General features: G+C 43.6%; 1 protein-coding gene across 1 annotated transcript in view; it reads right to left on the bottom strand.

Moving 5' to 3' along the window:
• Positions 1–26,932, bottom strand: part of KLHDC1 (kelch domain containing 1) — a 62,598-nt gene that overhangs the window by 18,338 nt on the left and 17,328 nt on the right. The window contains exons 4-8 of the mRNA XM_065404141.1: positions 26,544–26,662; positions 24,781–24,859; positions 14,016–14,099; positions 12,002–12,085; positions 1,994–2,052 (exon numbers count right to left, since the gene is read on the bottom strand). Coding sequence (XP_065260213.1) covers positions 1,994–2,052; positions 12,002–12,085; positions 14,016–14,099; positions 24,781–24,859; positions 26,544–26,662 — 425 coding nt within the window. The remainder of the gene's footprint in view (positions 1–1,993; positions 2,053–12,001; positions 12,086–14,015; positions 14,100–24,780; positions 24,860–26,543; positions 26,663–26,932) is intronic.

The raw sequence follows: 26,932 nt of genomic DNA, 5'->3' as shown, positions 1-26,932 counted from the left end.
TTTTGTAATTCATCACGAGGCCCAGCTATCTGAAGAAGTGAAAGACATAGTTCAGGGCTGTGACAACTTCCTGATGAGACTTGCCTTTGATCAGCCAATTGTCTAGATATGGATAGACGTGAATGGCATGTCTCCTCAGATGGGCCACCACAACAGCTAGGCATTTTGTGAAGACTCTCGATGTTGTGGACAGGCTGAATAGTACAATCTTATATTGGTAATGACTGGGCTCTACTGTATATCAAAGATAATTCCTGTGGGCTGGATGGATTGCAGTATGGAAGTACATGTCTTGAAGATCAAGAGCCACAAACCAGTCTTCAGCCTGAAGAGAAGGGGGGAGGGATAGCTCAGTGGTTTGAGCATTGGCCTGCTAAACCCAGGGTTGTGAGTTCAATCCTTGAGGGGGCCACTTAGGGATCTGGGGCAAAATCTGTACTTGGTCCTGCTAGTGAAGGCAGGGGGCTGGACTCGATGATCTTTCAAGGTCCCTTCCAGTTCTAGGAGATGGGATATCTCCATTTAAAAAAAAAAAAAAAAAAAGGGATGATGGAGAATGTTACCATTCTGAATCTTAGACGGTGTATATATTTGTTCACTCTTCTCAGATATAGGATAGGACAAAGACCCCCTTTTTTCTTTGGAAGTTAAGTATTGCATGCCAGCTAATAGGGGCACTGCCTAGCTGTGACTTAGAAGTGACCGATCCCATTTTAGATGTTAATACCCTTTTTTCAAGGTCTGAAATTTCTCTCACTGAGATCTCAAGAAGATACAACTTTAACCAAGTGTCCTTGGATTTCCTTGTTCTGGTAAAAAAAAGAATGGCAAACTGAACAGTGGTCTGGCACCCAGTTCTTGTTAAGACAAAAAGGTAGTGGTTATGGCTGACTGTAAGAGGAATGAGTCCATCACAAGAAGCCCAAAGGCTTAGAATCTGCCACTGTAGGTTACAATAGTGGTGCAAAGCACCAGAGAAAAATTAAATGTTTAAAAAAAAATTAAAGAAAAAAGATGATTTGACTGGGAAATTAACCCTAACTGACTAACTAGATGACAAATATCAAAGGAGAAGAAATTTCCACTAAGTGGTAGCAGCAGACACTGGTTGTTTTGTCTCGCTGCAATGGACAACAAGGAACTGAGGGGGTGATCATGGCCGCTCTACATTGGATGGTGGTGAGGGGAGCAAGACCATGCAGGTGCAGGAGTGGCCCAAAGGACACTGTTGTTCAAAGATTCTGATCTTGTGCAAAAGACACGTGCACTTAGAGTGGGATCCACATGGACACACACTCGAAGACACTATATTCCCCTGCCTTGCATGAAATGACAGTTAGGCAACGTAGGGAAGAACAGACACAATGGCCATCAAACGTCAGTTCCTATTTGTCTAAAACAGCTACATGAAAATCAATATATAAACAGTGACTCCTCTTCTCTAGTGGGTTCTATCATAAATGCTCCCTACCAAGCGTAATAATAGGAAGCAAAAAAATAATTTGACAAACTTTATCAAAAAGTAAATATTTATGAAAGATTCTTCCCTTGTAAATTCTCCTCTTTGGGGGTGTTCTTAAATGTTTGTCTCGATATGATATACATTAAAACCTTTCCCCAATCTAGACTATAAAGAAGAGTCTTATCTACATAACATAAGACCTATAGAGACTGTAATGTTAAAAAGACATATGAAAGTAAAATTTCAGTATAATCTGTGGTAATTTGCCCATATCTGAAAATGAGGCAACTAAATCACTAAAAGCAGTGCTAAAAATTTGCCTGATAGCATCAGTGGTCCTTGGAGCACAACAGAGAACAGTTTAGTAACCACTACAAATTAAATTAAATTGAAATAATAATGTAACAGCTGTTGAAATAGTTCAAAAACTCCCATTCTCTTCCCAGAAAAGCTACTATAATAGCATTAAAACCTACTGTTAAATAGTTCCAATCTGTTATGTATAACTAAGTGGCACATGGCCAAACTTACCTTCCAGACCAAATCCAAGTGTCTAAATTCAGACAGTGCAAATCACTCATTCTAGTTTGCTAAAACAAAACAACAAACAAAAAACTGCTCAAAAACAGGTGTTTTAAATTAGGCATATGATAAAGTAGAGTATTTCAGAGATCTTCCTAGATAGAATGTTACTTAAACACATAGTATGAAAAGAAATTTGTACCCATGTAGCTCAGCACAACAGTCTGAAAATTCCCCAGATCAGAAGAGAGGGTTACTCACCCTGTGCAGTAACTGAGGTTCTTTGAGATGTGTGTCCCTGTCGGTGCTCCACTTTATGTGAGTCTGCTTCTCTGCGCCTGTGATCGGAGATTTTCAGTAGCAGTGCCCATTTGGACCGCACACGCACTTCCCCATCTCGCGCTGCTTTTGGAGATTATATAGCACTCTGCAGCCAAACCACCTTCAGTTTCTTCTCTACCGCATAGTCCATGTCTGAACTCCGAAGTAATGGGGAGGAGGGTGAATAGTGGAACACCCATAGGGGGACACATCTTGAAGAACTCAGTTACTGCACAGGGTGAATACCCCTTTCTTCTTCAAGTAGTGTCCCATATGGGTGCTCCACTTTAGGTGACTGGAGAGCTGTGCCCCTCATTGGAAGGATGGGGTTTTGGAGTTGGATTCGTGAGCAATGATAAGACAGTCAGTCATAAGAGAGCATCCGATGTCGAGTCCTGCACAATTGCATAGTGCTCTGTGAATGTATGGGCTGATGCCCAAGTGGCTGCTTTACACATTTCTGTAATTGGTACATTGTTCAGGAAGGCTATAGAGGTGGAAATTGATCTCGTGGAGTGTGTTCGAGTTCCTGGGCAGGGGGAGGGTTTGCAAATCATATTGACTATAGCAGAGGTGAATGCAACTGGAAATCCATTTTGAAAGCCTTTGTTTAGATATAGCTGAACCTTTTGATCTTTCAGAAGGGAATAATTTTGGCATATAAGTCTAACATGTGGAGCATGGACTCCTTTTTATTCCCATGTGGCTTGGGGAAGAATGATGGGAGGTAAATAGCCTGATTCAAGTGGAATGAGGAAGGTATTTTAGGTAGGAACTTTGCATGTGATCATAATATATCTTTATCTTTGAAGAAAATTGTATATAGCGGGTACATCATGAGAGCCACTATTTCCCCCACTCTTCAAGTGGATGTGACAGCTATGAGAAAGGTTATCTTCATAGATAGATGTATGAGTGAGCAGGTTGCCATGGGCTCAAACAGTAAGGCATCGTAGCACCAGATTAAGGTCCCAAGGTGGAGTGGGATCTTGTCAAGGGTAGAGATTCCAAACACTTGTGAGGAACCGTTTTGTTACAGGCTGGGTAAATACTGAATGTCCGCTAATCTTGCGGTGGAAAGCCATAACAGCAGTGAGATGAACTCTAATTGAACTTGAGGATAGTCCTGATTTTTTTAGTCCTAGGATATAGTTAGGGCCCTACCAAATTTACGGCCCTGAAAAATGTGTCATGGACTGTGAAATCTGGTCGCCCCCCAGGAAATCTGGTCTTTTGTGTGCTTTTACCCTATACTATATAGATTTCACGAGGAGACCAGTGTTTCTCAAATTGGGGGTCCTGACCCAAAAGGGAATTACAAGGGGGTTGCAAGGTTATTTTAGGGAGATTGCAGTATTGCCACCCTTACTTCTGCGCTGTCTTCAGAGCTGGGTAGCCAGAGAGCGGTGGCTGTTCACGGGCCCCAAGCTCTGAAGGCAGCGCCCCACCAGCAGCATTGCAGAAGGGTGGCAATTCCATACCGTGCCACCCTTACTTCTGCACTGCTGCTGCTGGTGGCTCTGCCTTTAGAGCTGGAATCCCAGCCAGCAGCTGCCGCTCTTCAGCTGCCCACTGAAGGCAGTGCCGCCGCCAGCAGCAGCGCAGAAGTAAGGGTAGCAGTACCACAACTCCCCCTTACAATATCCTTGCAACCCCCCCCCAACTCCTTTTTGGGTCAGGATCCCTACAATTACAACACTGTGATATTTCAGATTTAAATACCTGAAATCATGACATTTATTATTTTAAAAACCCTATGACCATGAAATTGACCAAAATAGACCGTGAATTTGGTAGGGCCCTAGATATAGTCCAGTATCAGTGGCAAGGGTGAAGTGATAGCCAACGTGTGTCTGCTGGCGCACCAAATGTGGAATCTCTTCCATTTGTGCAGGTAAGTAGACCGCATAGTCAATCTTCTCTGCTATTTAATAGTATCTCCTTTATGTCTTCAGAACAGGTCATCTCAGTATTCTGGAACCATGCAGGAGCCATGCCTTCAGGTGGAGGATCCCTAGGTTTGGGTGGCGAGTCTGGCCTGCATCCTGAGACAGGGGATGTGAAACAGGGTGAAGAATGACTGGTGGGCATACTGTCATCCGTACAAGATAAGGGACCCATGTTTGTCTGAACCATGTTGGGGTTATTAAGATGACTCTGGCTTGTTCCTCTTTTATTTTGCATATTACTTTGGGTATTAAGGGGATCGGTGGAAAGGCGTACAGCAGATGTGTGTCCCATTTGATGAGGAAGGCAACCCCCAGAGAACAGTAGCTCAGTCCTGCTCTTGAACAGAAATGTGGGCATTTGATGTTCTCGGGTGTGGCAAAAAGGTCTGTACTTGGGAATCCCCAACATCTGAATAGCTTGTATAGGATCATAGTATCTATCTCCCACTCGTGTTCCTGTGAGAATTTTTTGCTTAGTGTGTATACTGTGGTGTTGTAATCGCCCGGTAGGTAAGTCACTGAGATGTTGATGTTGTGGTGAATGCATCAATTTCATAATTTCAGGGCTTCAACACACAAAGATTATGACTTTGCTCCCCCTTGACGGTTTATGTAAAATATGGAAGCAATGTTGTCGGTCATTATCCTTATGTCCTTGTTTCTGACCAGTGATAAAAATTGTGAACATGCATTCCGGACTTCTTGGAGTTGCAGTAGGGTGATGTATAAAGTTGACTCTGAAGTTGACGTGTACTCTGTAATTTTGCAAACGTGCTCCTCAACCCAACAGAGACGTGTCTGTTGTCAGTATTAGTGACAGAGGTGGTTCTGTGACAAACATACTTTGTGGGGCTTTGTCCACCAGTCTAGTAAGCTTTTGACTGTGACTGTCATTGAAAGACACTTGTTCAAATTGTGTCTGTGCGTACTGTATACTGTCCTGAGCCACTCGTGAAGGCAGCGCATATGTAGTCTGGCATGTCTTACAACAAAGGTGGTCACTGCCATATGTCCTAGTTGTAAGCATGTTCTGGCTGATACCTGTGGGCTGGTTTGCACTGTAGAGATCAAATTGATTGGGGGGGGTAAATCTGTGAGTTAGTGTGACGGGGGGGACTAGGCCCTGAGGCCTCCTGTTGGAGGCCTCACGGTCCTGCCACATCTCCCCCCACCCTGAAAAGGGCAGTGGAGAGAGTCCTCCAAACTGCCTAGAATGGCTGTGTGGGACGCAGCCAAACAGAAGGGGCTGCAGGGAGCAGCCAATCAGGGCCCAGCAGGCTAGTATAAAAAGAGCTGCAGGGTCAGAGTGAGTTCAGTTCCTGGAGTTGGAGGAGTGTGGGTGGTATGCCTGGCTGGCTGAGGGAACTACAGGACCTTGAACAGAGCAGTGCTAGCAGAGATGGGGGAGGGGAGCAAGACGGCGTTCTGGGCTGGCTGCTGGGACTCAACCAGGACAAGGCCCTGAGATAATGGTGAAGAATGTGCTGGGGCCAGGGAAAGTGGCCCAGGGAATTGTAGCAGTGATGCAGTTTATTTAAAGGAATGCAGTGGATGGCTGCTATCTATAAGGTCCCTAGGCTGGGATTTGGAGTAGTGGGTGGGCCCGCATGTTCCCCCTGCCACCACCATTAGCCATTGGGGAAGTGGCCTGGACTTTTGATGCACCCCAGAAGGGGGAACTGAATTCTTTTAGTGGCCCAGCAGGAGAGCTGGGTCCAGAAGGGCCCCAAGAGGGCGAAAACGTTGTCTCCAGGGAGGGAGCCTTGGGGCACAGTTCTATGCCAGAGCAGGGACAATTTGAGAAGGGGCTGAGAGACCGTTTGAACCAGAGTACTATGATAAGCCCTGCTGGACTGATTGAAGAGCAAGCCCAAGGATAGGGCTGCAGGTAAAGAGATGTTACAGAGGGCACTGAGAGAGGCCCCTGTTGGACTTGTACACCGGAAGGGGTTTGCTTTTTATTTCAAATACAGACTATGTGTGACTTGGCTGGAGGGCTCAGTTGCTGAAGACTCACTGCAAGGCATATAGAAAGGGTGGGCACACGCACTCTGCCAAGGGGGGTGCTTGCGAGAGGTGAGTGCCACCCTGTTACAGTTGGCAATGAGGTTTTGGCCTCTACATTGAGGTAGGCCCCAATAAATTCTAGGTGCTGTACAGGTATCAGTATTGATTTTTGAATGTTTGGTTGGAGGCCTACTTGTGAGGAAAGGGCCATTGTCCTTTGTGTTGCTGCTATGGCATCTTCTCGAGAGGGGGCTTTGAATAAACAAATCATTCAAGTATGGGAATATCATAATTCCCTGTTTGCAGAAGTGCATGGAGAACACTCTGGGTGCCACAGAAAGGCCAAACAGAAGTACCTTGTACTGGTAGTGATCCTGCTCCAGAACGAATCTGAGGAATCTCCTGTTTGATGGATGTATGGTGATGTGGAAATATGCATATTGGAGGTTGAGGGTTAAGAACCAATCCCCCGTTCCAGTGCTAGGATTATTGTTGCTAATGTGACCATTCTGAATTAGTGTACTTTGATGAGTTTCTCAAATCTAGAATGGGTCTCCACTGACCGTTCTTTCTCGAGATTAAGAAATAGTTGGAATAAAAGCCCACCCCTCTGTGTTGTATCGAAACAGGTTCAACAGCACCCAAGGGCAGGAGGTGGTTTATTTCCTTCCATAAAAGGTTCTAATGAGAAAGGTCCCTGAAGTAGGATGGGGAGAGGGCGGGAAGGAGGGAGGGAAATAAATTGAACTGAGTATCTGGTGCTGATAATTTCTAACATCCACTTATCTGAGGTGATGCCATATTGGGTAGAATGGGGTCAGGCAGTCTCCAAACTGATGGTGGTTGCAGCAGATGGGACTGGGGAAAGCAGTGGAGGTGAGATGGAGGTGGCCTACATTTCGTAACCCTCTGTCTTTGCAAATCATATGGTCTCTGCAGAGGAATGTATGGAGCAGGTCTCTATCACTGTGCAGAATTATATGTATTTGGGCTTCTCTTTTGCGCAGGCATGTAGATACGTAAAGACTGAATCCTTTAAGGAATGAAGGGATTCATCCATCTTGTCCACAGTTTCGATTCTTTGAAGGGAAGATCTTCAACCATAGATTGTATCTCTTCAGGAAATCCTGAGAGGTGAAGCCATGACGCCCTTCGCATGACTACAACTGGAGACATCTATTGGGCAGCTGGGTCGGCTGTGTCTAAGGAAGCTTGTAAGGCCATCCTAGCCAGAAGGTGACCTTCGAGATAATTGCCTAGAATTGTTGGGTTTCCCACCCCCCAAAGATGACTAAATTTATTGAGTCATATTTGAATAGTTGGTGTAACTGAATTTGGCCATCAGTGCTTCATAATTGGCAATTTAAAATTGCAGAGTCGCTGATAAGTAGGCCTTGCACCCAAAATGGTCTAACCATTTCCAATCTTTATCATATGGGGTACTTCTAGTATGCATGTTGCCTGCTCCACTCATTCACTGCCTTGACCACCAACTAATTTGGAGAGGGATGTGAAAATAGAAACTCCATGTCCTTAGAGGGGACATAATACTTTTTGTCTGTTCTTTTGCAGGTGGGTGGTACTGTGGCAGGTGTCTGCTAGACAGCCTGAACTGGGTCCATCAGAGCCTCATTTATGGGGAGTGCAATTTTTGATGAAGTTGATGTTTGGAGTATATCCAGTAACTTATGTTGAGAGTCTATAACTTCTTCCAAAGATATGTGTAGTGAGTCTGCAATTCTCTCAAATAGTTCTTGGAACTGATTAAAATCATTGGCTGTCGGTGGAGAAGGCATGATAGTATTTTCTTATCCTCTCCGGACAAGGCTGGTTGGTGGGGTGGCTTCCTGATCCAGCCTCTCCTCCTGGTCCTCAAAAGTCTTGTCCTGAGGTTGGGGGGGGGGGAAGTGGGGTCTACTTAACGAGGCTGATGGGGAGCGTCTTGAGCTCTCTATGGGTGCTAGGAGGCCTGGAAAATTGTTGCCTGTATGTAAGCCCATGGATCCCAGTAAGGCCATTGTTGTCGGAATGGCATGCGTGACATCCATGTATGTCTGTACCATCTATGTGCATAACCCTCAGGCTGATATCTGGTCTTTACCAATGGGTCTGGTCTAGTAGTTGTCTGAGGTGGGGAGAGGAGTATTGATGAGAAAGAAGTAAATATCCTTTTCCTCATCATCGTCCTCCTCACTAGATAAGGGAGAAGATCTGGATGGTGGTGTTGAATGTGACCGTGCCGAGCACACTGGGGATGTGATGTGTACCAGAGCAATATCGGTACTGAGGAGATTCCAGTATTTCAGATACCAGTAAGTTGTAGCCTTTTATTTTATTTCAAGTGAATTTTGTAATGTGGTATTACAACACCCTGGGTTCGGCTCTGGTGGCTACAGTTTCAAGCTCAGAGTGAAAGTCACCTCTGCTACTTGTTTTAGACTTAGAGTCTCTAGGAACACAAAGACCAAGGATAGTGACACTCATACATTTACAAGTACAAGGTTTAGTCTGTGTTTCAAGTTTTATTAAAGTTATGATTACCCAAGCATACAGAAATCCTATAAAGACCTATGCCCAAGTTACAAATATACATCCTTAACGATATTCTTAAGCCCTGATGGCTGCCTTGCCAATTGATCATCAGTAGAGGGATGGTTCCTGCTGGAGTTTTCCCATAAGGAACTCAACTTTCCCAATCTGGGCACCCTCTTTTTATAATGTGATTCTGACTATACCTCATTAGCATTTATGGATATAGGGCACCCTGTGATTAGGGCATGTGTTAGAAAAATGTGACTACCAGGTATCTTGTAAGCAAAAAATTACTCTTACTGTTAATTTTTTGCAATACCACCCATACACACATCTTTTCCTGTAATCTTGTAGCCTAGTATGGCTAAGCTAAAATCCTACAGGCCTCAGCCTGTACGCCTTGTGTTTCAGCCCTACTTACTTAGATACATAATATATACTTATCCCTTCTGGCTACCAATCAGTCTTATATTTCTATAATCCTACAATTTAAATCTATTGAGAATACAATGATTATATATGACATAGCATGTTAATCATAACATAACACAATACATGAATGATAAAATGAACGAATTGGCTATAAAGTCCTTCTGAAAACAGAATTCTTGTGGTACCACAGGGAGACATTAGCAGTAGTACCACTCTAGTTGAAGTGGTTGTCAGTGCCAATGGGGCTCTGTGCTCCGCTGAGGGATTGGTAAATTGTTGCGGTGCCAATCTGCTTGGTGCTGCATGTCTGAGTGGCTCAGTCAATACCAGCATGGAAGAGCTAGGCTTATCGCTGCCACTCCTTTCTGAGTCCACCCTCTTAGGGTCCTTGGCGTTAACGGTACCAGCGATACTTGAGGATCCCACCGACTCAAAGGTGTTCAACCTTGCTCTGGCCAGTACCCATGTCATCAAGCACGCTGGGGATCTTTTCTTTTTAGCATGTTCCCTGGTAGAAGAGGTTGTTGTCCTCTTCTTGGTGGCCTTTTGTGAGGATTGCAGCAGTTTCCTCTGTGAGGGAAGCAGGGAATGTTTCTCTGAACCGGTCATTGGGGTCAACGGGGACCAGTGCTCAGAGGGAGTCTCTGGGCCCGGGTTGGAAGCTGGACGCAGCGAGCTCTCCATCATGGTAAATTTTAACTTGAACACTTTGACTTTTCTGCTGCATACCTTGAGGTTGAGGCAATGTATATACTTTTGTGGTGTGCGTGCCTCTCCTAGACAGCAGATGCATCAAGAGCACCCATCGCTGATGGGGACAGCCTCCCGGCAAGAGAGACACTGTCTGAATTTGGAGTATCCGGGCATGTCCCTCTTTCCTGGTATCTTTCCCTAACGGGAAGGAGCATTGCGGAGAAAACTACTCTACACACTACTCTACACACTACTCTACAGATAACAGATTCTTAGCAGAATTTTTTTTTTTAAAAACAAGAAATAAGTAAATGAGGGAAGAGCATAATTCTAACTAACTCTATCACTACAACAATAACAACACTAAAGAACAATACTAAATAGGCTCTGCTGGAACTCTGTCTCAGGCCAAAGGCAGTAGAGAAAGAAGGAACTGAAGGCACTTTGGCCACACAGTGCTATATAGCCACCAAAAGCGGCACGAAATGCGGCATGTGCAGCCCAAACGGGCACAGCTACCAAAAATCTCTGATCACAGGCACAGGGATGTAGACTCACCTAAAGTGGAGCACCCATATGGGATACTACTTGAAGAAGAAGCATTTCTTATCTTTTGTAAAAAGAGTCTATTTGAAAATAAACTGCTGACACTTGCCTCCTTCCTAGAAAGTTTTATGACAATAGCAATATGGGGCCAGTTTCCTACTTCTTTGAGCAGTGTTTTAAGTTTATTATTTAAAAAAAATATTTAAGTATTATCCATAATAGCTGTAGTAAGTGTTACAATGTGGGTAGCATTCTGCGTATAATTTAATTTTACTTTTTTTTTTTTCTCATTTTGGCCAGATCTATTGATTTACTATCTATTTAGGCCCAGATTTAAGGTGCCAAAATACCTTTAAAAATATGGCACTTGCTGACTCCTGCTTTCTGGAATGTCCTGGAATGCATTATATTGGGGGAAGAGAGAGAGAAGAAAGGGGAGAGAGCAATTGGTAATATCCTATATTTCTTCTTTGTTTAGATGAGACAGCACATAAAAACCACTAAATTAAAATGTACCACTTGCTATTATTTCATTCACTGAAATAGAAAAAATAAGTGGTTCGATCATATAAGCCCTTCAAGGTGTGTTTAGCACAGAATACAAACATTCTGCCACTTATCTGAAGCTTACCTACCGTAAATCATACTTTAGCAGGACTTCTTTGAAAGCAAAGCTAATGGAGCTTACACACAGCTTGCCAATTTTATTGGGTTTATGACCATTTTATGGATACCTTATCTATCTATCCTTATAAGACGACAAATACATATTTTTGTCATTACCTTTGAAATGCCTTGTGTCCTGGATTCATCTGAAGATGTGATCAATGCCATTTGCACAATGTCAATGGACTGAGTTAGTCTCCCAATATGTGACACTTACATTACTGCTGAAAGTAACATTATTGCTTGAATTTGAGACTTTTTAAAATATTTAGTTTGACTAATTGCCATGTGGTGTTTTAGCTCTAGCTTTGTTATACTGTTTCAATACATATGTACAAAAGGCTCTTTGGTTGGATTCTTCCTTGAATTTACTAATAAATATGCAAAACACAGAAAAAATACTTTATGAGCTAAAGACAAAAGATTCCATTGAAACAGAAATGAACATAATTTAGGGCTAAATTATGGCAGTTAGCCACAACTCTAAGCAGGAAGTAGTGCAGACCTAACAGTCACAATGACCTAAAAGTATACTACATGCTTCTCTGGGTGTGCCCCCACTCTATGGCCAGCCATCTTTGTAGACTTGTGTGGAGTGTTATATGACCAGGGCCTACCACTTGCCTGCTCTTTGTTGGGCAATTTGTGCTTAAACCCTTAGGGTTGCACAAAAGAAGCAGATTGTCCATAGCCTATTTGCAGGTGCACAAGAAGGTAAAGAGACATATTGGGACTTCTCTCCCTGAACATATGAGTTAGGAGCAAAGACATTTTGGGCTCTATTGGTACTGCATAAATAAACTGCTTTCAGTAAGTAATTAGCAAAAAATAATATTGTTGCCAATAAAATATTCATTAAATAACTACTAACCAGCACTCGTCCTCCAAAGATGTAACCCTTATTTCCTAGCACAGCACACGTATGAGCTGCTCGAGGCTGAGGTGGAACTCCACCCTGAAAGTACCAATACAAGATTTTTTAGAACATTAATCTATACCATGTCAGTAAATGTCTAACTGCAAGTCAATAAAACATGAAATGCAATGGTAACGTTGAAATGTACCCCATATCTTCCAGTATCTTCTAATATGAAGGCAAAATTGCAAATGTGCAAAACAATTTGAGGGAACACCCAAAACTCCCAAGGCATTAGATGACGCATGGTATAGTACAGTTCAGACTTAACTAAATTCCCATGCATTTTGGTGTTCAATTTATTCTCTCAGCACCTGATTTACCAATGCTTCATTCCAGTTTTACACCAGTGAACTCCACTGATTTCTAGAGTTTCGTCAATGTAAAACTACAGTAATACTGGTGGAAAAGTCCTCTAGGGCCTGTTTTTCAGAGGTGCAAAGTACCAAATGTGGTCACCTCTGGGAGTGGGGGGAAGCAGTAGCACTTAAAATGCAAGAATTTTGCAGAGGGTTTAACAAAACTTTGACTACTCAAACCTATGGAGTTGGTTTGTGGTCAGGATTTATGGTGACTCCTGGGGATAAATTTTAGACAGTAGCTTCCCCTTCTTATGCTTAAAGATCCTGTATGTTGTGAAGGTTATTTGTTTGAAAAGAAATATCCCCATGATGTAATATTGAGAAATAATAATAATGAATACCTAGCTCTTACATAATGCGCTTCATTCATAAATTTTCACTGCTTTACAAAAATCAGACTCTTAAACTTTGTATGTAGTATCCAATCACCTGATGCCAGCGGGAGTTCTCCCCATGTAAAGAAAAAATAGAGATTGCAAGAACGGGGCCTTAGTTTTTAATGGAACTTTTCACTTGATGTTTGGTTTAAGAATTTTATAGAATCATAAGAAGTCACATAAAAGAAACATGAAAGTGTCAAACAATCTTATTATGTTATAATTCTTCCACTGAGATCTTAATGGAGTCTGTGTAATCTTACCAGAATTTTATGAGGCTCTACATTATGCTATAATATTAATATATAAAAATGTTCGCATTACAGTTTTATTGAGAGCTGACTGAGAATATATGCCATCATTGGAACAATATTAATATAAAAGAATTTCCTATATGCAAGACATCAGTTACTGCTCCTGTTCACACTGTTAAAATAAATGTTAGTCTTTCTCAGCATTAAACCCTTGATGCAACAGAGTTATGAAACACAGCAACTGCATCTGCACAGTATTCATTCAAGTGTATATATCCCTTCAATATTAAACAATTTTTTTTCACAAATATCAGAAGGCTGAAGAAGTACTCTAATGACTAGAGACCCAATTTTGCAATTGGATCTGCATGGATGGAACCTGTGCCTGCTGGATCCCCCACTGAAGTCAATGGAACGCAACATGAGTTCAGGAGTCCATTAACATGGATCTGATTGCAAGATCATAGGAATGGCCATAATGGATCATGCTTGTGGTCCATCTTGTCCAGCATCCTGTTTCCAACATCAGATGACTCAGAGGAAAATGCAGGTAGGTAGATATGTGGTGATCCTAATCCTTGATAGTTAGATTGGCTTAAACCCTCATTTCAGGGTTCATCTCCCTTCCAATACTCTTTTTGTCAGTATTAACTACTCTAACTCTGGATATTCTTGTTATCCAGTCCCTCTTTGAATTTTACTATGTTCCTGGCATCAACAACATCCAGTAGCAATTACTTCCAGGGTGGAAAAACGGCTTTGAATTTGCCACTTTTTAGTTTCATTTAATGTTCCCTTTCTCTTGTGTTATGAGATAGAGAGAACATAAAAATGCACTCATGTTATAAGCCTGAGAAATGTCAAACATGTTCAAAATAGTTCTCCCTGACATCAGTCTCTAGAGTACAGTTATTATTCAATATGGGGTGGAGTTACAAAAATGTACAGAATGATTAAAGATTTAAAAAATACTCACTCTAATTGTTGGTTGAAACCAAGTTTGTGTGTTTGTATCAAAAGCATGAACATCGTTATGCCATCCCCAAAATATCTGCCCTTCCTAAAAAGAAGAGTAAAATATCTAAAATTATATTTTTTCATTTACTTCATCTCATAATCCTTTTGTTTTATCAAAAGGGTTTAGGCATAAAAGTGACAAATTATTTTCTGTATTTAATCAGAGTAAGTACAGGCATGCACTAATTTTTATTTTAAAAATACACATTGGGTAAAATTTTCAAAAGTGACAAACATTTAGGTGCCTAAGTCTCATTGAATGTCAATGGGATTTAGGCCCCCTAGTGCCAAAGGCACTTTTAAAAATGGCCATACTGGGTCAGACCAAAGGTCCATCTAGCCCAGTATCCTGTCTTCTGACAGTCACCAATGCCAGGTGCTTCAGAGGGAATGAACATTACAGGTCATCATGGAGTGATCCATCCCCAGTCGCCCATTCCCAGCTTCTGGCAAACAGAGGCTAGGGACACCATCCCTGCCCATCCTGGCTAATAACCATTGATGGACCTATCCTCCATGAATGTATCTAGTTCTTTTTTGAACCCTGTTATAGTTTTGGCCTTCACAACATCTGGCAAAGAGTTCCACAGGTTGACTGTGCATTGTGTGAAGAAATACTTCCTTTTGTTTGTTTTAAACCTGCTGCCTATTAGTTTCATTTGGTGACCCCTAGGGAGTAAAGAACACTTCCTTATTTACTTTCTCCACATCAGTCATGAGTTTATAGACCTCTATCATATCCCCACTTAGTCGTCTCTTTTTCAAGCTGAAAAGTCCCAGTCTTATTATTCTCTCTCTATATGGAAGCTGTTCCGTACCCCTAATCATTTTTGTTGCCCTTTTCTGAACCTTTTCCAATTCCAATCTATATTTTTTGAGATGGGGCAACCAGATCTGCATGAAGTATTCAAGATGTGGGTGTACCATGAATTTATATAGAGGCAATAAGACAGAAAATATATCTATCCCTTTCTTAATGATTCCCAACATTTTGGTCGCTTTTTTTGACTGCCGCTGCACATTAAGTGGATGTTTTCAGAGAAGTATCCACAATGACTCCAAGATCTCTTTCTTGAGTGGTAACAGCTAATTTAGACCCCATCATTTTATAAGTATAGTTGGGATTATGTTTTCCAATGTGCATTACTTTGCATCTATCAACATTGAATTTCATCTGCCATTTTGTTGCCCAGTCACCCAGTTTTGTGAGATCCTTTTGGAGCTCTTCGCAGTCTGCTTGAGACTTAACTATTTTGAGTAGTTCTGTGTCATCTGCAAATTTTGCCACCTCACTGTTTACCCCTTTTTCCAGATCACTTATGAATATGTTTAATAGTACTGGTCCCAGTACAGACCATTGGGGGACACCACTATTTACCTCTCTCCATTCTGAAAACTCACCCATTTATTCCTACCCTTTGTTTCCTATCTTTTAACCAGTTACTGATCCATGAGAAGACCTGCCTTCTTATCCCATGGCATCTTACTTTGCTTAAGAGCCTTTGGTGAGGGTCACATGTTCTCTCAAAATCTAAGTACACTATATCCACTGAATCACCATTGTCGACCCCCTCAGAGAATTCTAGTAGACTGGTGAGGCATGATTTCCCTTTACAAAAATTACATTGCCTCTTCCCCAACAAATCATGTTCATCTATGTGTCTGATAATTCTGTTCTTTTGAGAATGGGGTGTAGGCTCCTAAATCATTTAGGCACTTTAGAAAATATTCCCTTCAAACATTTAGTAGGATATGCTTTGTATAAACAAAGGTTTATTCATTAGTAAGACATTTTTATTATAGATTAATACTAACATTTGATGAAAGGGGTCTGTTCTCTCCTTGATGTATCTAACTCTCATTAATGGCAACAACAGTTGAACATGCATAATGATTAAACAGACTATGTCATTTTCTAATTATGAATATTGTAACCAGAGCCATCCCTTAGGTATGGTGAATCGGGGCGACTGCCATGGATTCTGTGTTTTGGGGGGCCCTGTGCTTCAATAAAATCATGAAGAGCTGGGCAGGGAGGTGGGGCAGGAGGCGGGCGAGCAGGGTGAGGAGGCGAGCGGCAGGCGAGCGGCAGGCGGACGGCGAGGAGGAGAGCAGCGGGCGAGCGGGGGGGGGCGAGGAGGAGAGCGGCGGCCACCGGCAGCCCCCCTACCAAAACCTCCCCCCAGCGCCTCCTGCCCGCCGATCAGCGCCTCCCCCTCCCTCTCAGCACCTACTGTGGATCAGATGTTTCATGGTGTCAGGAGGTGCTCGGGGGGAGGGGAGAGGAGCGAGGGCGCAGCGTACTCAGGGGAGGAGGCGGAACTGGGTGAGGAAGAGGTGAGGTGAGGCAGGGGTGGGAAGAGGCGGGGTGGGGGCGGAGCAGGGGTGGGAAGAAACAGGGCAGGGGCGGAGCCTTGGGGGAAGGGGTGGAGTGGGGGCGGGGTCTGGGGGAGCACCCCTCGGCAGATTAGAAACTTGGCACCTATAACCTGGGCCCCGCACTCCTGTAGGGATGGCCCTGATTGTAACAATTCACTATGGGAAACTTAGGGTATGTCTACACTACGAGAGTAGTTCGATTTTACTTAAATCGAATATGTGGAATCGATATTACAAAGTTGAACGTGTGTGTCCACACTAAGGACAGTAATTCGACTTTGTGAGTCCACACTAACGGGGCAAGCGTTGACATTGGAAGCGGTGCACTGTGGGCAGCTATCCCACAGTTCCCGCAGTCCCCGCTGCCCATTGGAATTCTGGGTCGAGCCCCCAATGCCTTCTGGGGAAAAAAATGTGTCGAGGGTGGTTTTGGGTAACTGTCGTCATCCAACCGTCACCACCGCCCTCCCTCCCTGAAAGCGCCGGCGGGAAATCAGTTCGCGCACTTTTCTGGTCAGTGACAGCCCGAATGCCACAGCACTGCGAGCATGGAGCCCGCTGCGACCATCGCTGCAGTTATGGCCGTTGTCAACACCTCGCAGCTTATCATCCACCTTTCCCAGAGGCAGATGCTGAGAAATCGGGCGAGGAGGCTACGGCAGCGCGGTGAGGACCTGAAGTCTGAGAGTGGCACAGACCTGTCACAAAGCACGGGACCCCGCGCCGAGGACATCATGGTGGCAATGGGTCATGTTGATGTTGTGGAACGGCGATTCTGGGCCCGGGAAACAAGCACGGACTGGTGGGACCGCATAGTGCTGCAGGTCTGGGATGAATCACAGTGGCTGCGAAACTTTCGCATGCGTAAGGGAACTTTCCTTGAACTTTGTGAGTTGCTGTCCCCTGCCCTGAAGCGCAAGGACACCCGGATGCGAGCAGCCCTGACTGTCCAGAAGCGAGTGGCCATAGCCCTCTGGAAGCTTGCAACGCCGGACAGCTACCGGTCAGTCGCGAACCACTTTGGCATGGGCAAATCTACCGTGGGGGTTGTTGTGATGCAAGTAGCCAACGCAATCATTGAGCTACTGCTCTCAAAGGTAGTGACCTGGGAAACGTGGAGGTCATCATAGATGGCTTCGCCGCGATGGGATTCCCAAACTGCGGTAGGGCTATAGATGGAACTCACATCCCTATCCTGGGACCGGACAACCAGACCAGCCAGTACATTAACCGAAAGGGCTACTTTTCAATGGTGCTGCAAGCACTGGTGGACCATAGGGGACGTTTTACAAACATCAACGTGGGATGGCCAGGCAAGGCTCATGACGCTCGTGTTTTCAGGAACTCAGGTCTGTTTAGACGGCTGCAGGAAGGTATTTACTTCCCGGACCACAAAATAACTCTTGGGGATGTGGAGATGCCTATAGTCATCCTCGGGGACCCAGCCTACCCGCTAATGCCCTGGCTCATGAAGCCCTATACAGGCGCCCTGGACACTGAAAAAGAACTCTTCAACTACCGGCTGAGCAAGTGCAGAATGGTGGTGGAGTGTGCTTTTGGACGTCTCAAGGGGAGATGGAGAACCTTACTGACTCGCTCTGATCTCAGCGAAACCAATATCCCCATTGTTATTGCAGCTTGCTGTGTGCTCCACAATCTCTGTGAGAGCAAGGGGGAGACCTTTATGGCGGGGTGGGAGGTTGAGGCAAATAGCCTGGCTGCTGATTACGCCCAGTCAGACAGCCGGGCGATTAGAAGAGCCCAGCGGGACGCGCTGTGCATCCGGGAGGCTTTGAAAGCTAGGTTCCTGAGTGAGCAGGGTAACCTGTGACTATTAAGTTTGTTTACAGAGAAGCTGAACCTGCCCCCGTTTCTTTACCCAGTAAATGTTCACTATCCTCTCCAGTTACATACCCCGTTCACCCCGTTCCCCCCCTTCCAACACACGTTTAAAAATAAAATCACTTGAAATTTGTTAATGAACACCGTTTTCTTTATTACTGTTTTTGCGGGAAAGTGTTGAACCTGGGACGCAGACTGTGGTGGGGAGCGGGTGTAGTGTAGTGATGCAAAGGACGCTTCTAAACTCCAGGAATGACAGGCTCCGCACTGGTGGACTGGTTGTTTCAACGGAGCCTGCCACCCCTCCTGTTCGGGACTCTGTGTGTGGGGGCTATGTGACTTTGTGGCAGGGGGAGGACGGTTACAGATCCCCTGCTGCGTGGCTGTGTGATCCAGGATAAGGACCGCTGCATAAGATCTCTAACCGCCCTCCCCCGCCACAAAGTCACATAGCCTCCTTCCCCCCCCCCCCCCCCCCCCCCCCCCCCCCCCAGAACATGAAAACCACCTCCCAGACTGACCAGGGTAACTAGTGAATGCAATGTGTGTGTGCCCTGCCGCTGAACCTGCCCCCGCGTCTGTACCCTGGTAAAGGTGACTGTCCTGTCCAATTACCAACCCCCTTCCCCCCCTTCAAACAGACTCGCCTCTAAAAGAACATGATGGAAACAGTAATTAACAGAAACTATTTTTTATTAGCAACTACACATGAAACTGGGGGATGAAACTGGGACGGGGGCTTGGGTGAGGCGGGAAGGAAAGGACTTATCAAATTTTGGGGAATGAGAGCCTTCTGGTACTTGAGCAGTCTGCAGGGGTGGAGTGAGAGTTTTCACGGACTCTGCCGCCCCTCCTTCTTGGGACTTTGGGTGAGGGGGGTAGGGGACTTTGTGGCGGGGGAGGGCGGTTAGAGATAGACTGTGGGGTTCCATTCGGAGCGGATAAAACACACGACCAATGTGGTTGCAAGCTGACTCAAGCTGACTCCATTTATTACAAGCTTTCTTTTATAGTCTTTCTCAACATTACATAACACAATTAGGCTATAATTACACATCTACCGATTGGACAAGAAGGAGAATCATGTGTTTATCACATGTATAGCCCCACACCGATTGGTTCAATTGTTCCTTACATAAGGCCTCATCTTATATAACCACCAGGGGGCCTTACATAAGGCCTCATCTTATATAACCACCAGGGGGCCTTACATAAGGCCTCATCTTATATAACCACCAGGGGGCCTTACATAAGGCCATGATTTATTGCCAGGCAAGTGTCCCATCGTGACCCCTACCCTCTCATGGAACTTTACATCCCCACATCTCCCCCCTTTTTCTTAAATAAGGAAGTACAGCATTATCAGGTGTCTAGGCTGTGACAAACAATAAGTGCAGGTCCGGTGTCACTACTGGATAAGCCTCGGGCGCAAATTCCCCATCTATATGGGCTTCCCTAATAAGTCCGTGCCAATGCCTTACGGGGTCCGGGGGGCCCGAGCCGCCCGGGATATTGTTCGAAGCATGTCGCAGGGTGGAAACATCGGATGAAACTGTATATGGTCATCTGTTAGCTTCTGGCACTTTACAATGTTATTCAAGTCAGCACCCATTAAATTTGTCACAAGATACACTTCATTAAAATTTTCTATTGAAGTTGCTGGTATAACAAAAACCCCGCGTCTTTGTCCCCATTTCAGCAAACGGGACAACGCATCAGAGGGAAGCTTCTCTCCCTTTTTTTTTTTTCAGCGATGCGTAATAAAATCATGCACCGTCTCCTCCTCTGCAGACAAAGCAGAGCCCATTTTATGGAATGCAGCCGCTCACCTGTGAGCTCACGAACGTCTCTCTCGGACGACCAGGAGCCGGTATCCTCCGGTACCTCCTGCCGCGGCTGTCATCGAATGCAGCCGCTCACCTGTGAGCTCACGAACGTCTCTCTCGGACGACCAGGAGCCGGTATCCTCTGGTACCTCCTGCCGCGGCTGCCACCTCCGCCTTTTCTCACCGAACGCTTCAGTCGGCTGTGTTTGCATACGTGATAGGAGAATTTGGACAGTCTTTATCTGCATCCCCAATTTCTTCAGTTTCCATGGCTGCATCCTCACTTTTCAGATGTTTTTATATATGTCATTCTTTTTGTTCTGGTGTAAGGTTCTTCTGTATGTTTACGTTTTTGTTTCTTTATATGTGTTTGTTTTTCTTCTTCATTATGATTACCATTTCCATTTCTTTCCACCCGAGCTGTATTATTCCTCTCATGCTTTTTCTTCTTCTTCTTCTTCCTCTCTGCATTATTGCTTTTGGAAGTTTCCTCATTTTCATCTTCTGCATTATTGCTTTTGGAAGTTTCCTCATTTTCCATCTTCAGTACCTTCCTTTTCTTTCTTAGGCTTTAATCGGCTGCCTCGATGTCCAAGCCGAATCACGTCGGGGTCACCATTTGTAGGGTCCCATGCGGGGCGGATAAAACACACGACCAATGTGGTTGCAAGCTGACTCAAGCTGACTCCGTTTATTACAAGCTTTCTTTTATAGTCTTTCTCAACATTACATAACACAATTAGGCTATAATTACACATCTACTGATTGGACAAGAAGGAGAATCATGTGTTTATCACATGTATAGCCCCACACCGATTGGTTCAATTGTTCCTTACATAAGGCCTCATCTTATATAACCACCAGGGGGCCTTACATAAGGCCTCATCTTATATAACCACCAGGGGGCCTTACATAAGGCCTCATCTTATATAACCATCAGGGGGCCTTACAAAAGGCCTCATCTTATATAACCACCAGGGGGCCTTACATAAGGCCATGATTTATTGCCAGGCAAGTGTCCCATCGTGACCCCTACCCTCTCATGGAACTTTACATCCCCACAATAGACTGCAGCGGGGCTCTGTCCTCCTGCCTCCGGTCCTGCAGAACATCCACAAGGCGCCGGAGCGTGTCTGTTTGCTCCCTCATTAGTCCAAGCAGCGTTTGAGTCGCCTGCTGGTCTTCCTGCCGCCACCTCTCCTCCCGTTCCATGTGTGATCGGTGCATTTGGGACAAGTTCTCCCTCCACTGGGTCTGCTGGGCTGCCTGGGCTCGGGAGCAGCCCATAAGTTCCGAAAACATGTCCTCCCGTGTCCTCTTCTTCCTACGCCTAATCTGCGCTAGCCTCTGGGACTGTGATGCCAGGGTATTTCGGGAGACAGTCGCAGCTGTGGGATGGGAAAAAGGGAGTGAATTCCTCAGAAAGATAAATTTTTGGTTGAACAAAGAACATAGTCTTTCTCTGTGAACAAGACCATGCACAGCACCTATCACATGCGCACTCAGGACAAGGTCGAATTTTCGGCCTTCGCATTCAGTGCCTGGGGTCTTGCAGTGCAGATCAGACAAGCGGGACAGGACAGCGGAATTTGGGTAACAGGCTGACATGGTGAGCCGTAGACTTGTGGCTGCTTAAAACTTTAATAATAGCACCGGCCTCCTTTCACGTTCAAAGCAATGCCAGTCCCTGCTGCCAGCAATCCGGCAAGCATGAACTCTGCCCCTGTCCCACCCCCTCGCGGCTGTCCCAGGGAAAGATCCCTGTATGCTGCTCCTCTCCCGCCTCCACCGCGTGGCTCTAAACCGCCGGTTACAGTTCTGTAAAGGAACAGGCAAGCAGTCCCAATACTAACATTCCCCTACCTAATTCAAAGCAGGTCACCATGAGCGACATCACTCTGATGAGGATTTCAGAGACGGAGAAAGAACGGATGCTTCGGGAAAGCCTGCAAAGTCCAGGGCCGTATGCCGCCATGCTCTGCAAGGCTATGATCCCCGAGTACTTGCTTGTCTCCTGGCGCGGAAACGTTTCCTACCACGGAGGACCCAATAAGGCCGCTCTTCCCAGGAACCTGATGCAAAGGCTTTCCAATTACCTCCAGGAGAGCTTCGTGGAGATGTCCCAGGAGGATTTCTGCTCTATCCCCGGACATATAGACCGGATTTTACTGTAGCTGCACTGGCAGGGACTAAACAGTAGAGCGCCTAGGGCAAAACAATCATGCTAAACCGGACATTGTTAGATTTTTTTTCAATAGTTGCACTGCCAAGGACTGAAACGTGAAGCGCCTAGGGCAAAGTAATCATGAAAAACCCATTGTTAATATTGTTAATATTCCTGTTCTGTTAAAAATAAATGTTTACATGTTTAAAACACTTACTGACTGATCCTTCCCCTGATTCTGTGTCCGGGTTAACGCCTGGGGACGGTTGGTAGGGGATCTCTGTAAGGGTGATGAAGAGATCCTGGCTGTCGGGGAAATCAGTGTTGTAAGCGCTGTCGACTGCCTCGTCCTCCTCATCTCCTTCCTCATCTTCCCCGTCCGCTAACATGTCCGAGGAACCGGCCGTCGACAATATCCCATCCTCAGAGTCCACGGTCAGTGGTGGGGTAGTGGTGGCAGCCGCACCTAGGATGGAATGCAGTGCCTCGTAGAAACGGGATGTCTGGGGCTGGGATCCGGAGCGTCCGTTTGCCTCTTTGGTCTTCTGGTAGCCTTGTCTCAGCTCCTTGATTTTCATGCGGCACTGCGTTGCATCCCGGCTGTATCCTCTCTCTGCCATGGCTTTAGAGATCTTCTCATAGATCTTTGCATTCCGTCTTTTCGATCGCAGCTCGGAAAGCACGGACTCATCGCCCCACACAGCGATCAGATCCAAGACTTCCCGATCAGTCCATGCTGGGGCCCTCTTTCTATTCTGAGATTGCATGGCCATCTCTGCTGGAGAGCTCTGCATCGTTGCCAGTGCTGCTGAGCTCGCCACGATGTCCAAACAGGAAATGAGATTCAAACTGGCCAGACAGGAAAAGGAATTCAAATTTTCCCGGGGCTTTTCCTGTGTGGCTGGTCAGAGCATCCGAGCTCGGACTGCTGTCCAGAGCGTCAACAGAGTGGTGCACTGTGGGATAGCTCCCGGAGCTATTACCGTCGATTTCCATCCACACCTAGCCTAATTCGACATGGCCATGTCGAATTTAGCGCTACTCCCCTCGTTGGGGAGGAGTACAGAAGTTGAATTTAAGAGACCTCTATGTCGAACTAAATAGCTTCGTGGTGTGGACGGGTGCAGAGTTAATTCGATGTAACGGTGCTAAATTCGACATAAACTCCTAGTGTAGACCAGGCCTAAGTGGTACTTTGTTCCAGGCATCTTATGGTAAAGGTATTTACTTTGGATAATAAATTAAGGGAAGGTATTTGTGGACAGATAAAGCTGTGAGGCTATAAATTCCCTGCCATTACTTCAAAGAGCTCAATACTAGCATTTTCTGTAAATGGAAGCATCTAATTGGAATAGAGCTATTTCACTTTTTCTACTTTAACAGCACTTTGCTTTTACTTTATCTAGGGGAGTCCAGGCGTGGGTACTCTCAATAAATTATAAATTGAAATCACAATTAATTTTTCAAGATTCAATTCTGTATTACTGTTGATGCAATCTAATAGAAACAAACTAATGAAGGAACAGTCTAATATCAAATGGCTGCAGTACAATGTGATTATTTTACGTCTGCTGAGATTATTGTAATGTGTAGATGTGGAAGTATGGTAAATCTAGTTTGAATTTATGAGCACACAACAACAAAAATTAGAACAGTTTTCAAAAAGTGAAATACCACTTTTTCAATTATCCATAAATTTAAAACAGCTTGTATCATTAACCTTATACATTAAAAAAAAATCTCCAATGACCTAAAACATATATATAAAGCCAAAAGGACCTTTTGTGGAAGTTTCTTGAGGTGAGCAAAATTGAGCATAAAATGGAAAGCATTTTACAGTCTACTTTCCATTTTATGCTCCATTTTGCTCACCTATGGAGTCATTATTATAGCTCCATAATAACAGATATTGGAAACTTTGCTCCACTAATAGGAGAGGATTCCTCTGAAGAGAGAAAAATATTCGAACAAAAGTAAATCAACATTAATATGCCAAAACATTTTCATTATGAAGTATCTCTAAATAATCATCTCAGGGTGAAATTCTAGCCCCATCAAAGTCAATGGGAAATTTGACATCCACTTCCATGAGGCAAGAATTTCACACCCTAGTTTAAAAAAAAAAAAAATGGAGTATAGCCCAGAGTTTTCCTAAATCCAATCCTGGTGCAAGCAGGTACAGTTCCATTAACTTAAATCACTGTTCATCACTCCCCTGAAGAGGACCTCCACTGTACCCCATTCACCCTCACAATATTGCCCACTCTACCTGCTACACAGAGGAAAGAGATCAGCTTCTATTGTGTATACCCTATATAGGTGTTGTTAAACCCAATATATACACCATACTCTCCTGAGATCTCTCTTTCAATGGAGTTAACTCTACTTACTCCAGGACTGAATCTGGCCCCTTGTTTTAGTAGCTGTGGTTCATTTAATAATAGTCATGTGTTTAATAAAACTTTTCAACAATCAGAAGGCACTATTTATTTTAAACAGTAAAAAAATCTTACCCAAAATGCATCATGAACATCAAAACAATCACTCAGTTCATTGTGTTTCCTACATCCATAACCACCAAAATATATTAATCTAGAAGAACAAAAAAAAAAAAAAATCTATTGAACTTGAATTTCATGTTTTAAATTAATGTTCAATTTGATATTTTGATAAGCTATTATATTTAATTTTATCAGAAATTTCAATTATCTCTACTATTGATGTTTAAATGTGTAAACAAAGAAAAATATTACATACTGTATATAATTACTACACAACTTTGTGTTGCTACACACATAAACATGCCTGATACAAACCCACAAAACCAAGGAAATGAAGTTAAGCTACATGCTCTACTCTTCCACGCACAAGTTTATCACACCTCAGCATTGCCAGAACTACTACACACCACAGAACAAGGCTTAACTCTGCCCCCATTTCACCCTTCTGCACACACACCTTTACCAGATTATATTTTTTTCACCACTAGTGGTTGTGAACATTTGGTGTTGTAGTGGGTTGTTTTGGGAGGTGGCAGTTTGATGAGGATTTTGTACAGAAGAGAGGTTACAAGGGATGATGGAAGGCTGGCACCCCTAAGTAAGCAGAGTTACAGCAGCTCTCTAGTTATTTCCCAGTATTGTGCAAGCTTCTAAGGAATACTCCTCTTCAGATTCACCTCTTCTGAGGACTGATGGCAAATTTTCAAAATGGACCGTAGTTTGCCCCCAAATACGTACATTTAACAAAAGTGTTGAGTTAGTCACATACTTCCACCTGAAATGGGTGGATCTTCATTCTGTACATAAATTAAACTTTACTTTGAATAAATTAATTCATGCTCTTGAACACCCTGGTATCAACAGCTAAAAAGTGATGCATGGCTGCATACATCTTTATACATCTTGCAGCTAATTCAGAGTTTGAAAACCAAAATGCAGTACTAAGTACTAAATGTGTTGGGTTTGGGGGTTTTTTTTTTGTTTTTTTGTCACACCCTGGAGGACCTAGAGTCTAGAAATCAATAAATGAATGAATTGTTTATTTTGTTCATTACATATCATGTAACTCTTATTTGTTTACAATAGCTTTTACAGCAAATAGCCCTTATATACAATTGATTTATTTCTCTGTGACCAATTCTACCACCATAGCTACCTTTAATGGTTAATATAAAATCTAAAGAAATTCTACACATTTGTTTTTTAGTTTAATATGTTCAAATAATTTAAAGAACTTTTACAACCAAGTTGGCTAAATATGCTAAGAAGCATTTACAATACAAATACCTAACTTGTATTCTCAACTTTGCTCTTTGTAGCAGGGAGTTATTCATTGAAATACCCTTTCTTATTGTCAATATTTTTGCAAACAAATATAATTTTAAATTATACCAAATATAACAATGTTTTATAGCATAATCTTTGTAATTTCATGAGCAATTAAAAATTCAGTAAATGAACTTTAACACCAGTTTAATAAGTCATCAGCTAAATAAAAAGTAATATTTAGCACCTGAATAGTGTCTTGCACCCAAGGATCTCAAAGCACTTTAAAAATAATTAAATCTCACAACATCTCCATAAATTAGGGTTGGTAAGTATGATTATTCCTATTTTACAGGTGGTAAAACTGAGAGACAGAGATGTTAAGAGATTTGTCCAAGGTCAGAGAGTAAGTCACAGTCTGAATTGGACTTCCAGTTTTGTGTTCTACCTATAATATAACACTTCTTCCCTTTGATTAGTAGGGATTAAAAATACTCTTGATGTATTACCTGTCCTTATACACCCAACAGGAAAGCTTGTCACGTGGTGTAGGAGGTTGACCTTTAAAGTCTGTAATTTTTTTCCATTTATAGGTTCCATTTCTTGTTCGCAAATTAACATAATACAGCTTAAAAGAAAAATTATAATATTTTAAGTATAAAATAAATGATTTTGAAGAATCAAGCACAAATCAGCAATAGATGTGATTACAAAGAGCAAAAGAACAATCATTTTCTTATATAAAAAAAGAAATCTGAGTGCAATTGACAAATTATAATGCTTATGATAGTAAGAGATTGGTTCACTGACTAATTACAAGTAAAATGCAGGAAGAAGCAGCAAAATCTCCCCCTCTCAGTTTTGATAATGCCCTTTGGGTGAAATCCTGGCCCTGCTG

This window comes from Emys orbicularis, chromosome 4, assembly GCF_028017835.1.
Source record: "Emys orbicularis isolate rEmyOrb1 chromosome 4, rEmyOrb1.hap1, whole genome shotgun sequence".
In the NCBI taxonomy this organism is placed as follows: Eukaryota; Metazoa; Chordata; order Testudines; family Emydidae; genus Emys; species Emys orbicularis.
Note: the sequence above shows the minus strand (reverse complement) of the source record. Positions and strands in the feature narration are given on the sequence as shown.